At 38.2% G+C, this 14,796-nt stretch overlaps 1 protein-coding gene across 1 annotated transcript in view; it reads left to right on the forward strand.

Annotated features, from left to right (window-relative positions):
* Positions 1-14,796, forward strand: part of NUDT1 (nudix hydrolase 1) — a 180,887-nt gene that overhangs the window by 114,882 nt on the left and 51,209 nt on the right. The window contains exon 2 of the mRNA XM_044088926.1: positions 11,993-12,138. Coding sequence (XP_043944861.1) covers positions 11,993-12,138 — 146 coding nt within the window. The remainder of the gene's footprint in view (positions 1-11,992; positions 12,139-14,796) is intronic.

Consider the following 14,796-nt stretch of genomic DNA (forward strand, 5'->3'; position numbering starts at 1 on the left):
GTTGTATACCCCAACAAACACCCTGTCATCAATCAAAAGTTCTTCCAAAAAACATGTCAATTCTATGATACACTAGATTAATTTCATTTCTAGACATGGGTGAATATATCACTGTCTCAAAGGATTTGGGACATGGAATCGTATAGAACAGTCCCCCTCCCTTATCAGGTTTCATGATCCAAATGTTAGGGTTGCTGGTTAAGTTGTCTAACAGTACTCTTTCCTTTTTGGACAAGTTGCATGCTTTTTAAGCTTTTTATTACCTATTTGGTATAAGTCTTGCATACACTCTTGCTCAAAAGTTTATAAAATAGGATGTAAGGGAGGGTTAAAAAGGCTTTTTTTCTTCACAAGTTCTCTTTCTGTGTTAATGCCCTTGTTTTTACCTTCCAACTTAAGATCTAAATTCAGTTTCCTAGTAAAAAGTTTTCTCTACTAAAGTAATGGAAATATTGGAATTTCCCAAAGGAATACATTTTAAGCCCTTTTCAAAAATTTAAAAATGTTCCACAGCTACCTGTAAGTTACTATATTTGTAAATGTTGTAACCTCTCAGGGTGTGAACAGGCCCATTAGAATCCACCTTTAAAATCCTCTCTTCCCTTTCGTCTTTGCCTTCTCTGATTTTCTTCTGTTGCATAAAATCCATTTTGGATTGACTGAACTTTCTATTCTCATAAGAGGGGGAAATTCTTCTCTACTCTCCTCATTACACCTCCTCCCAGTTTCAAGGGCTGTGTCCTCATTAAATGTATGGGAAATATTCCCTGTCTGTTTTGCTCCCTTATTCCTTTTATAATTCAGTGGATAGACAGTCATATTCCCATATTGCTTTAAATCCTCACTTGTTTCTTTTGTTTCCATTTAATATACATTTTCTATCCACCTTATAAAATATGTTCTCATACATGTAATTATTTGTAATTATCAAAAAGTAAATCATTTAGAATTTTTTCATTCAAACAATCTGCTTCATTCATTGGCTTCATTCACTAAACAATCAATTTTGACATTATTATGCATAATAATAAGCTCCATCAGTTCAAAACCATGATGGTGAAAAAGCAAAATAAATTCTCGGTACAGCTGGTCATTAAAACCAAGGCCATTTGGAAACTTAAGCACTCCCTGTGGAACAATTTGTCTGTTAACTTGTATCTAAGGGAATGTATTATCTAAGCACAGGCTTTTTAACTTGTGAAATTTATTTTCTAAATTGAAAATAACATCCTTAAGCAATTCCATAAATGATTGCCCTTTCTGATATGCAGATACATTGTGAAAAATGTTTTGAAAAACTTCACTGCTGTCATAGCTATCCAACCAGTTTTTAAAAAGTGTTCCACTACGATCATAAAGTTGGCTTGTACTAGGCTCTCCCCCATTGCTGTAAATAGCACTACAATGCATAGTACCTGGTTTTGGAGCCATTGTGTGAAAATCAGTAGTCATTCCATTAATTAAAAAACTTAACAGCTTCATTCCTTCCTCCAAGGTTAAAAGGTTTACCACCATCCAGTCGAAAAACTGCTGAAGTCGGATGAGTGAAACCAACATCCCCATCTCGTTTCCTTAGGGTATAACTCAAAACAGGCACTGTTCTTTCAGCATCATCTTCTTACTGTGAAAAGCTCACAAGTCCTTCACCCAAAACTTTACAAACACTGGAAGGCAAACCCTCCCCCCCTGTGACAGATGAAGTAGTTGAGACACCATTTCAACCAATTGAGTGAGCTCTCCTTTAACCAATTGGACATTGTTTGCCAGTTGGGTTAGACTTGACAGCTTGTGGTGACGTTTGACTTCCAATGACTCTGTTCAAAATCAAAATGGAACTTCCATCCATAGTAGTACACAAAACTAAGGTCCAACATGACACTATGAATAACCAAAGAAAATGGCATTTTTTGGGTTATTCAGTGTAGCGTAGATAAGTTATACTTGCAGTACAGAGGTGCTGACTGCTGTTTAGATTCATCCTCCCATTGGCATAGGAGATCATGATTGCATTGCCTCATGTCACTGTAATAGCGGCAGCACTGTTTCCCCTGTGCATGGGATGCCAGTGGCATGGATGACACCCTGTGCTAAAGTCCTCCAGGCTTCACCTGCAGGATCCTGTGGCTATAATCTTTATGGAGGAGGTAGAGAAATATTTTAATATAAAGAAGCACTGCCCTCTCCTTCTCCAACCATGATATCTCACCATGAATAATTTCCATGAAAAATGGCAGAAAATTAACACACAAGTCAGGCCTCCCATGTCCAATTTGCCATTCACAATGGGTGTCTGGGATCTCATTTGTGCAACACATAGTGGGTTCAGATAATATAAATGCCATATTATGATTTACAATGGCATTTTAAGGTGTGAAACATGTCAGTCATGTATCTCTGTGTCTGTTGGAAAGAAGAAAGACAACACAGCAAACTCCATTTTTACAGATGGTTAGATTTGAAATTACAGATCCCCTGGAGGCATGTGCAGTGCTAGCCACAGTGACTCTGGTGTGTGCAAAGCATCATGATGATTTGAGTTAACCGTTTGCAAGTGTCCTTGCCATGCAAATTAAGAGATTTAGAAACAATAGTGCTTGAGCCCTACTTAGCAGAAAGTACAGTTATGTAAGTAAACTGACAATAACCATAAATGAATGATCATTGCTGCAGTAGCTTTAGCTATATGGGCTATATATAATAGCCGCCCTACTTCCAAAACTTAATGGCATCTTCCATGCCCCCAAATCATTGACAAGCACAGCAGTGGGCATCAACAGTCTTGGCTTCAAGCCCTTAAGAGTTTTTATGCCAACTGAGAGAGGGAGGTTAGAGCTCTGAAGAAGGGACAATGCTAGGACAGTAAAATCCAGTGTCCACACTCTGTCAACAAAAAATATATAAAAATATAGAGGAAGGAGGGAGGGATTGGCTACTGCAGCAGTGAATATTGATTTGTTTATGATTTTATTTACACAGCTGTAGTATGGTCATCATTTGAGCAGTGCTGCCATAGCTTTAACTGGAAGCTTAATTTTCCATCAAAAATGCAAATGTTGATCCAAAAATTATCAAACCTATTCTTAGAAGAAAACATCAATCCACAAAAAATACAGTAAATTACAGTTTATGCAGGGAGCAAGTCCCCCTCCACCCCCACACCCATACCCATACAAATTATATACATCAACTCCAAGATTGCACTACACTGGGGAAAGTCCATATTCCCTGATTCCCCACTGCACCACAATGTAATTGTGGAAAAGACTGGTACTGTTCAGTGATCTGATTTTCAGTCAGTTGCACTGGCTTTTTCACTCATCTATGGAAAAACACAGTGAAAGGTACTGCTTCCCCTTAGCAATACAGGTAGAATACCGTAGGTTATAAGGACTGGGAGGAGTTAGGATGAGGTTCCAGAAGCCCCTGGAGAATGCTTTTAGCAAAGCCAGCTCTAGACCTGGAAAGGGAATCCTAATTTGTACTGCTTTGTAAAAGTATGTACAGAAGATAAATTTCCTGCCTTTAGAATACTTCCAAGGTCCACCCCTTTCCAAAAAGCTACTGATGAAGCCAAAGCTCTTTTTGAATAGGTCTTTACTCTGTCTGGAATTGACCTGTTATGGTGGGAGTAACAAAATGAGATAGCATAAGGACAGCTGTTTGGAAACAGTCTGCTTTGTAGTTTGTCCTTTTTTCTTATCTTCCTAAGAAATGAATAACTGATCAAAATTTCTAAAAGTTTTAGTCCTGTCAGTGTAGTATCTGAATTGTCTGTGGATATTCAGAGTATGAAGAATCCTTTCTCCCTCATTTTTAGGTTCTGGAAAGAAGACAGACATATGGATAGATTGGCTTTAAGTAAACATGGATGCCTGTTTAGGCATAAATGAAGGGTTAGTTCTTAAGGAAACTATCTTTGTGAAAAATGAGGTAAGGTTGACCCACCATTAGAGCTTGCAACTTAGACACTCTTCTTGCAGTAGTCAGAAAAATTAGCAATGAGCTGGTTCAAATGGAGGAAGAGTTAATCTTCCAAAACAAAGTTAACATCCTAAGGAGGAGTTACTTGTTTTCTAGGTGGACCGGTTTGCTGTACTCCCTTCAAAAAAATCTTGACCTAGCATTGCCTTGAAAGAGGGGGCTCCTTGGGCAGATGCCCTGAAATGGCCAACAAACAAACCGTGGTACAGAAGAAAAAGGACAGAGAATAACTCATACAGATATTGTAAAGCCAGAAAAATACTTGCTTTAAAAGGGTCCTGGTTCTTATGTTGGCACCAACAAGATGCCTTTTCCATTTACTAATATATAATTTCTTGGTAGCAAGTTTCTTTGTCTCCTTTAATACCTTCTGCACATCCTCAGAAAGTAGGTGCCTAAAAAGGATTACAATTCTATCATCTAGGCAGACTTCTAAGATGGCTGCACATTGAGTAACAGCTTAATTCAGGCTCTCTGTCTGAAAACAGAAACTTAGCAGAAAAAGCCATTGACCTTAGATTTCTGGGAAAATTTTTGTAACTGACTAGTAAGTCTACTGCCTGGATGCAGGGAAAAAAAGAAATGTAAAGGACCTGGAGGAAAATCAGCTGCAAAATGTGAGGAAAAATCACAGACTGGGGTGGTAAATATTTCAGCTGTCCAGCAAGAAGCAATACAAGCTCCAGACATGACTTCCAGTAACCTAGAAGAAAGCAGCTGCACACAGACCTGGTTACAATAAATGAAACACTGATGGAGTATATCAACACAAACAATAAAATACTGGAAAAAATGGAAGATGCTTTAAAAAGATATTCAGATAAGGTGACAGAATAGCAAAACTGAGGTAGAAATGAAGAAAAGGCTGACTGAATATGAGACTGCACAAGAAGAGATGTTTCAAAAACGAATAAAATTGAAGGACAGAGCACGTAGGGAAAACCTGCGGTTTTCTGCTGTACCAGAGAAGCTGGAAGGAGCTAACTGTATTAATTTTATGAAATCACAAATAAGCAACTGGACTGGTATTCCACAACAGGAATTGTTAATTGAAAGAGCTCATCATGTGTGTGCTCCAAATCTTTCTAGATAACCTAGAACGTTAATAGTAAAGATGCAGTCTTATCAGCAGAAGGAGTTGATTCTGACAGAACTGTGACAGAAGGATAAAGTGCTAAAAGTCAGAGATATTAGAGTGTTTGTGGAGAATGACTACTCATTGTACGCTAGGCAGAAGAGGAGTAAATATATTCCATTATTTAGGAAATGTCGAGAAGTAGGTGTGAGATTCAGACTGATGTACTCGGCCATCTTCAACGTGTTTTTCCCTGGAGGGGCAAAACCATTTTTGATGCAGTACATGCTAAGGACTTGATACAAAAGTTTGTCCAACAAAGGGTGAGCTGTGAAACAGAAGGAGGTTCTGCTTAGTGTTTGTCTGGTGATAAGGACTACATAGAGACTTAGCCCATGAAATCTTTTCCACTGTTTCTACGAAAAATGCCTGACAGAAGGAAGAAACCATAAGAGTCAACTAGAAGACTCGAATATGTTGGAAATGAAACCGAGACAGGATTTAGGAGATGAACAGGATTAAAGCTACTAACTTGGAAATGGACAAATGTGGGATGATAAAACAATTAATTATATTTGTGAAACATGACAAAACAAGAAAATCTGAAAACATTGGACTTCCTTGGACTTTGTTAAACTTATAGGGGACTTTAAAGCATATGCTCTGCTTCATGTTATTAATGTTCGGAGAGTAAAATCAGTGACTTAGAAACTGGCAAATGTGGGATTAAATAGCCATAATTGTACTTGTGAAACATTGCAGAACAAGAGGATTTTGGAATATTGGATTTTTGTGGACTTCGTTAAACGTGTAGAGGGCTCTAAAAGCATATGCCCTACTTCATGTCATTCACCTTCAAAGTACTACTTCAAGAGGGGAAGAGGAGGGAGAAAGTTAACTGTAAAACAAATTTCTTTTTTTTTTTTCTTAATGGTACTATTAATATGTTTCATAACTTTCTTTGTGAGCTATGAAGTAATGTTTTCTCTTTTTTTTAAATGTAACGGGATGTTAATATAAACAGATGGTTTTGTTTTTTTTCTTTTTCTCCCTTCTCTCTTTCTCCTTGTTCAGTGTTAAGAAATATAGGGCACTGCAATGTAAAAAAAAAAAAAAAAAAAAGATGAGAGGAAAGGTCTGGTTATTACAAAAGAAAAGTAAGTGTGTGCCTTTTCCCATGCTTGCATATGGAAATGATTAGGTTAAGGCCTTAGGCTTTATCCAGTAACAAGTTTATTACAAAGTATGTAAATGAAAGAATATTGAATATTATAAGGCTTTTTTCCTGGTATGTAAGTTATCCTTAGAAGTTTTGTATCTGATCTACATGACACTAGAAAACAATCTGATAAGAAGAAAGGGCTTGAAGAAAGTGTTTTCACAGATGAGAGTACTATAAAGATACGACAAAACTGGATAGCTCTTGCTAAAAGAACAGGCTGTATCGTGCGTCTTAACATGCCCAACCTTTCTTTTTCGTTAACTCTAGCTTGTCTGTGTGACTTTCAGTTTAGAACTTTTGTTCTACTTAGGAAGCAGAAACTTCAATATTTGAAGATGTACATAGTTTTGTGTGTTGCTATTAAGTGAATAGGTTTTAGGGGATATTGAGGGAGGTTGTTGTTTGAGGGATTTCAATAAAACAACAAGTTCTGTGTGGCATAGGCTGAAATAGATATGAGAAGGAACAACTGTATAAAAGACCAACCTGCCAAGCAATATATGCATGTAACATAAAAGTTGAAACTAGAATATAACAAAAAAGCAGTTATACGTAAAAGGTGGTAATAATAACTTTATAAGAAGATAATGCTTTCTGTAATGTCTTTCTATCTGAGTGATCTTACAGGTAAGTACAAAAAAGAAAGAGTAGTGAGCTATATTAAAAATGTAGAGCGCAAATAGTTGTGCTACTGACACACCTGGAAAGAACCGAACATGTGAATTTAATAAAGAAAGGCTTTCAGGATGGTTATTCAGTGGAATATCTGGGGCAAAGGAAAAGAGGACTACTTATATTAATTGCAAGAGAAACTCCAATAGTGATAGAAGAGGAAAAAAGACCATAATGGAAGATATATAGGTTCCTAGGTAGGTACTAGGCTATTGGCCCTAATGCCTATACAAGCCTAGCCATAACGATTCCCTGGCTATTGCTTCCCACAAATATTTACTTTCCTGGACCCCTGTCTAGCTTATCAGCTTGTCTCCATAGAAATATAAGAACCAGATACATAGTTGCCTTCAGCTGCAAGCTTCTCATGTTAAGAGTTTTCTTGAGTGCTAATGAGGAGCCTTGTTTGATATAGATAGGTATTTTGTTCCAGAGTATGGGAAGTCTCTGGGACAAGAATAAATCCCCTCAGCATGTTCTGTTTATTGTGGTGACAAGGTTTAGGTCCCTAGAGCGTGTAGCTCAGAGGGATTGGGTTTGACATAGCTTTGTATGTTAGGCAGAGATTGCCTCTGAGTAGGTAATATGCGACAGAGTAAAGCTGGAGTTTTTTGAGATGGTCTGCGTAGGGCATCTGTTTGAGGCTGGTAATCCCCTCTGTGAGGTATGGTATTTCTGTGGCCTTTCCAGTTGTTGTAGATGTCTTGTGAGGTACATACCAAAAGTGGCGCTGTATTCTATAATGGGTGTAATGAGTGAAGAGTAGAGGGGAACTATGACCTCTTTTTTTCTTGGATGAGAAACCTTTTGTGATGAGGTGTGCCACGTAGAAGGATTTCTTGACTACTTGTGGCGATGTGATTATCAAAGGAGAGACTACTGTCCACCTGTGTCCCAAGGTCTCTTATCACACTTTCGGTGTTAAGTAGACTACCGCCTATGTGGTAGTTCATGGGTACAGAGTTTTTACCAAAAGGGATGACAATGCACTTTTTGGCTTTGAGCTTGAGGCCATGGCCATATAGTACTAAGAGGCTACTGGCAAGGGAGGAGAATTGCACTGGCATGCATTTATATTCAACCTAAAACTCCTATAATGGAGCTTAAGAAAATTCTGGGAGAAATAATCAGCTTTCAGCAAGGAATATTAGTAACAGATGAGGACTGGAATTTGATTTGCAATAGTGAAGATGTGTCTGGGGGCCTAGAAGGGGAAATATAACAAAGGAGGGTAGATTTCTGAAGAAATTTATAAAAATGTTTGGCATGGAATATGTGAATTCAGTACTAGGGGTTCAGAGTGAATTTACATATTCTCCAAGACACAAAAACTGGGCTAGGCTAGACAGAATTTATCTCTTACAGGAACGTGTGCATTTAATTGAATGTCTTGAAATGCACCCAATAAAAAATTTAGATCATGCACCAATAATTAAAATAAAAATGCAAGGTAATAAAATAAAAATGAGACACTAGCGCTTTCCCACCTGTCTGTTGAAAAGAGAAGAATTTAAGGAATGGGTTTTGGAAATAATTCAAGAGCTCATAGAAAATATATAAATTTCATCTAAAAATATAGCTAGGGAGTGGGAAAAAATTAAAGTGGATTTAAAACTAGGGTAGAAATAAAAAGGGAGATATGGTTAATAAGTAACAAGAATTAGAGTTATTGATAAATGATAAAGTATTGCAAACTAGGGGGAATCTCTCAGAATAAGAAAAGGAGCAACTGCAGAATGCTACACAGAAAATAAGGAATTGCCTCGATAGTATGCGCGAGTTTATAAAGATTGCTGTTAAGCAATTGTTTAGAAAAGGACCGTCACCAAGTATATATTGTTTAACTGACCGTGACTGTATCGATTATAAGTGATGTTTAATGTTTGCAGCTACGGTTGTTTCACTGGTGTCTGTGATGCATAATGTTTGCAACTAAAGTGGTGTCAGTGTTTGTTTTTTATTTGAATAAATGTAAGATCGCCTATGTCATAAGTGATAATTTAATAAAGATTTTTTTTGTTTTAAAAATAAAAATTCCATCATCCAGGCAGTTAGGTGAAGTTATTTCAAACTGAGGTGTATCAAACAACCCCTGTCTTGTATGAGTAGATCCAGTCTATAAGGAAGCTTGTGATAATTGCCTTTGACCATTTCCAAAAGAAGAGAGAACCACTGTTGCTTGGGCCAGAAGGGAGTTGCCACACTGATTTTTGAAGAGTTCTTCTAACGCTTCAGAATAATCCTGGATATCAGTGGAAAAGCATACAGGAACATTACTGTCCAAGGAAATGAGAATACATCTGTTTTCTAGGCCTGCTTGCAAGAAGTCCTGGAGCATAAGTTTGCTGTTTGTTGTGAACAGAGGTGAAAAGATCTCCTTCAGGTGTACCTTACAGCTGGTTCAAATCCTCAAATGCACCCTTATTCAACTGCCATTTGTGAGGGTCTGTCCTGGTCCTGCTGTTTGTCTGCCTTGTTGTTTTGCTCTGATAGAATATACAAGATGTTTGTAGAGTGAGTCTGTGCTATATTGCTATATCCCTGGTAACCATGGCTAGTCTGCGCAGAATAAGATCTGCAACTCCTTTGTTTATATACCACATCACTATGGTGGTGTTAGCAATCACTCGTAGAAGCCATGAAGAAAACAGATGATTGAGAACATGAAAACATTTATGACTGCAAACATTTGTTTTATGTTTGTATGTTTTGGTCTGCCTTTTTTCTTCCAAAAATCATTCACTTTTATCTGCAAAGAAACCGCTCCCCAAGCAAAGTCTGAGATGTCTGTAGCTACTGACTGTGCTGGAGCTGGAAGGGAAAATGGGAGACCTGGATTCAGATCCAACTAGTCTCTCCACCAAAGTAGTTCCCTTTTTACAAAACTTCTAAACTGGAATTTGAAAAACCAGGGAGTGTTGATGGAACAAAACTGATTTTAGGTACCTCTCAATCTTTCAGATCTACTGTGTCCTGCGGAAGGAAATTGATTTGAACTGAAACATGTAAGAGACATCCCAGGAATAAAATCCTGTGGAAATGAGTTGATCAAGAATTTGGAATGTTCTTCAGAAAACCAGACTGTGAAGGAGATAACTTACCTTAATTAGAGATTCCTGACACTTTGAAAAAAAGACTGTAATGATAAGCGAGTTGTCGCAATAAAGGAAAATGTGAATAACTTGCTGTTTGCAATAGGCTGTTGCTGAAATTAGACATTTTGTGAACACCTTTGGAGCAAACCTCAAAGGTAATATAACCGTTAGTGTAAGCCAGGCACAGAAAACCTTAAAAACTTTTGAAATGTGAACCAGTAATTACCCCCCCCCCCCCCCAAAAAAAAAAAAGAAAACCAAAAGGAGGATAAGAGGTAACAGGTTGTAAAAGGATACCATTTTTCTCATTGGGACTTTCACAAACAGATTGAGAAAGAAAAGCTCTAGGACTGGTTTCTATGAGGCTTCTTTGTTTGATATCAGCATATTCTTGAATAAAAAAATGTTTCCTATCAGAGAAGGAGGAACAGGTTCTATTACCCCCTGAGTCACAAATGGTGAACGACTGGAGGGAAAAAGTCTCATCCGGTCATGAGGAGGAATCCTCTGAAAAGGAGAGAAATTCCACTTGTAATAAATCATAATATTTTTTTCAGAGATACCAAAATGTCATTATGTCCCTACTGAAACAATTGGTTCATCTTGTTTATGGTTTCAGAAAAATAAAATTATTCCAGTGTGATATCAGAAAAAACACTTTCCTCTGAATCAGAATCCATCTCCTGATGAGAAAAAAAAAAACAGTATTGTTGCCCTAGCAGTCCATTTCCCTGTTTATCCCACTGAGCAACTTCAGAGGGGGGGGGGGGCAATTTTTTTTTTTGCCAGTAAAACCAGAATAAAAGCCCAAACTAAGCCAAGCCCAGCAAATTATCCCTGTCTAAAGTAATTGAGGTGGGAAAGGTAAATGTTTAACTGTCTGCCTAATTTGAGGAGAAATTTCCATAGAAGCAGACTTAATTCATGTCATATCTCCCCAAGTAATAGGCATCCCAGTCTGACTAGACAGAGAAGCATTCCGTGCTCCTTCCTCCAAGACCAACAAGAGTGGTCCCCCTGCCATGCCCACTAAGCACACTGCAACAGCCGCAGAGGATGTGCCTGACACTCAGTCTATGGTAACTGAAGGGACTGTATCAGAGGAAACCAAGGAAGAAAACTGTGTATGGAATAAGGAACCAGAAATGGCTATAGCAGAGCCACCAATCTGTGACTGAGGCAAATTAGCAGCCTGCTAAAGAGGCAAAGGCTTTCTAGGAATTTTCTTTATTTTTTGGCCTAATAAAGGAAGAACCGAGAAGCTGATGCAGTAGAGAGTCAGTTATCCGAACCAGCCTTCCACAGTTTTTGGGTAGGAAAAATCATAAATTCTGAATATGTGAACATTACACATATTCGCTTGACCATGTTTTTTGAGCTTGCAGCCAGGTCGTGTGTGAAGAAATATTCTTTATTGTCCACTGGAATCACTGAATGGTTGAAAAGTGTATTCCTGTGTGCAGAAAAAACAGGATTTTAGAAGTTTTTATATGGTTCAATTATATGTTTGATTATCCAAACTACCCTGGGTCCCAATTAGTTCAGACAGTCGACACTCTACTGTAAGTTGTTCCATGGTAAAGCAGGACATGAAGCCTGAAACCCGGGTATAACTGACAATAGTAGTCAGTAATAAAGGTAAGTATCAAAAAGTAAGTGTTTTCACTATAAAACAGTGTGAAAAATTCAGCATACACTTACTCCAGTCCAGGGAAGGTATTGCATGAAATACCAAAGTTAATTAATTAATTTAGATCATTTGTGTTCACAGGGAAGGTATTGCATGAAATACCAAAGTTAATTAATTAATTTATATCATGTGTGTTCACTGGGAAGGTATTGCATGAAATACCAAAGTTAATTAATTTATATCATTTGTGTTCACTAGGAAGGTATTGCATGAAATACCAAATTTAATTAATTAATTTATATCATTTGTGTTCACAGGGAACTGCTGGAGGAGTGCAGTCTTGTAGCTGATGCTCTTGAGAAAGTTGGGCAAATCAAGTTTGAGTTTGTAGGAGAGACAGAGCTGTTAGATGTCCATATCTTTCGGGCAGATGACTTTCATGGAGAGCCTTCAGAGTCTGACGGTAAGTCATTTGTTACCTTAAAAAGATACCAGGCTGTTTAGTACGGCATACAAAAATGTGTAGATTCAGGTTAATCAAAATTGAGGGCCCTGGACTTCAGAACGATAAACTAGGGTAAAAAATGGGGCAATACGTCAGAAACACTCCAAACAAATAGGCAATGCAATGCTATAGAAGAAATACCCGGGGCACACAAAAATGCCACAGTAAGAGCAGCAGACCTTTGAGTGAAACTAATGTGCAAAACTGAAAGAAGCAACCATGTATGTTTCTTTGAGGAGATAGCATCAAATGTGAGGGAAGGGGGGTGGGGGGAGAAGAGTATGCAGAAAAGCAAAGACACAATGCAGAAATAATGACAAGCAGTTATAAAACCATCTGTAAAGAAGGACAAAAGAATGAGTACTAAATCCAAAGAAACTGGATAATGGTTGGACAGAAGAAGGTGGTAAAATGACAGACCTACTAAACTTATACTTTTGCTTCAACACTGAGTAGAGAAGTTGGAGATTTATCAAATCTTACCAAAAAAGAAGTTTTGTAGTACTTGATGAAGTGGGATGGTTCTTTGGGTTTATGTGTAAGCTCATTAGCTAAAAACTCTAAATTCTATAGTAACAGTAGTTTATCTGACTCAGTTTTTAGCATTCAGAAGAGTGAAGGTGTCATTTATCGATAAGAAATGGGTTGCATAGCAGATCGTGAGCAGCTTGGCGATGGAAGTGAGTCACGAGTTGGAACATGACAGGAATACTTTTTGTGGTAATCCACTAGTGATCCAAGCAGACTCATACGGTTGAATGTTTGGGAGGTGATGAACAGTTTGGAAGCAATGAAAATTGAATTGCAGAGCTTAACAGGTTGTTTCTGGCATATTTGAAATGCCCAGAAGTGATTGGAGTGGATGATGCAGAGTTTTTGCATGATCAAGAAATGGCAGTGGAGCTTGGTAAATACCAAGTGTTTGAGAGTCAGGAGAGGACAGGAGTGATGGCAAAGCAAACTGAGTGCACAGAACAGCAGTTGACTGGACTGGGTGATGACCAATGTATTTTGGTGTGGTTCAGAGAAGTTTAAAATTGCTGTGCAACTAAGTTTAATTTTTTTTAACCTAAATAACGTAAAGTTGTGTAAAATCTTACTGTAACAGTAGATGCCCTTCTCTTTAGTGTTGCAGTATTCGTAACCTAAGGGATTTCCTGCCAAGGATAGCCCAACATCCATACAATATACCAAAGTCTTTGGTACTTATAGGCATTATACATCACATGTACACTCCCTGTGCAAGGCGTGGGGCATAACGGTGACATATGGATGCACATATGCACATACTCAGAACTTAAAAAGCCCCAAGGGGAACAGTATACCCCTAGGGACAAGGAAAAACATGTGCATCCAGAAGGAAAATAGAAGAAGAAAAGCCCCTCAGCCAGGAGGGCAAGTAAGAACAGGCTAGAGGAGAGGGGGCAGGAGACTGCAACAGTGAAGAGAAAGACATCTACTGTTATAGTAAGATTTTACACAACTGTACTATGTCCTTCCATGTCACTGTTGCAGTATTCATAACCTAAGAAAGAGTACAAAAGCTCAAGAGGAAGCCTGGGAGGAGGGCAGCAGGGAAGAGTCCTCCACAAACCCATGCAGTATAGCTGTGGCAAAGCCTGGTCTGGCCTTGGAGATGACTTCCAACTTGTAATGCTTAGTGAAAGTATGACCAGAGGGCCAAGTAGCAACCTCAAGGATGGAATTGTTATCCAGACCCTTGGAAAAAGCACCAGAGGAGGCAACAGCCCTGGTAGAATGAGCATTTACTGATGAGGAAAGCCATTAACCATGAAAAGAATAACAAAAAGAAACAACCTTAGAAATCCATCCAGGAAGAGATGGTTTGCTTAGAAACCCAAATACCTGAGATGAAAGCCAACAAATAGCTGCTCAAATCTGTGAATAACTTTAGTTTTACCAAATGATATCTAAGATGCCTGTGCAAATCCAAGATGTGAAGAACTTTCTCACTGGCAGATTGTGGAAGTGGAAAAAAAGGAAGGAAGGTGAATAGACTGATTAAGGGGCAACTGATTTGACCACCTTGGGCATAAAAAAGGATTAGTATGAAGAGACACCCTGTCTCTGGAAAAATAAGAATGGAGGAACCGTCATGAGAGCCTCAGGGGTTCATACACTCCCTTGGTTGAAGTGAAAGCCAAAAAAAGGACGATCTTCCAAGTACAATGTTATAAGGAACAAAAAGAAGCCTGAGTCAGTTTTACAGGTAAAAAAGTGAAGTCTCAGGAAGGTGGAATCCGCTTCCTGAGAGGCCTGATATGAAGAATGCCTTTAATAAATTGCATGACCTCAAATCTTGAGACCAGAGGAGGAGTCGAGGGCAAACAAGTAGAGATTGCTAACGGGTAAGTTTTAACTGAAGAATATGCTAACCCAGCACGGAGGAGTTCCCACAGATAAGAGAGCAACCTTTAAAGCAGGAAAACTGCAGCACTAAGAAAATATCAATCTCAGACAGGAATGTGATATAAAAGGACTTGAGCATGAGGGAGTATATAAATATTTAGGAATTGATGAAGGATCAACAGTAAAATATAAACAAATGCAAATAAAACTTAGGAATATTTTAGAAGACTAAAATTGATACTGAAA

Source organism: Protopterus annectens, chromosome 12.part0 (genome assembly GCF_019279795.1).
Source record: "Protopterus annectens isolate FY-2018-M chromosome 12.part0, PAN1.0, whole genome shotgun sequence".
Taxonomy (NCBI): domain Eukaryota; kingdom Metazoa; phylum Chordata; order Ceratodontiformes; family Protopteridae; genus Protopterus; species Protopterus annectens.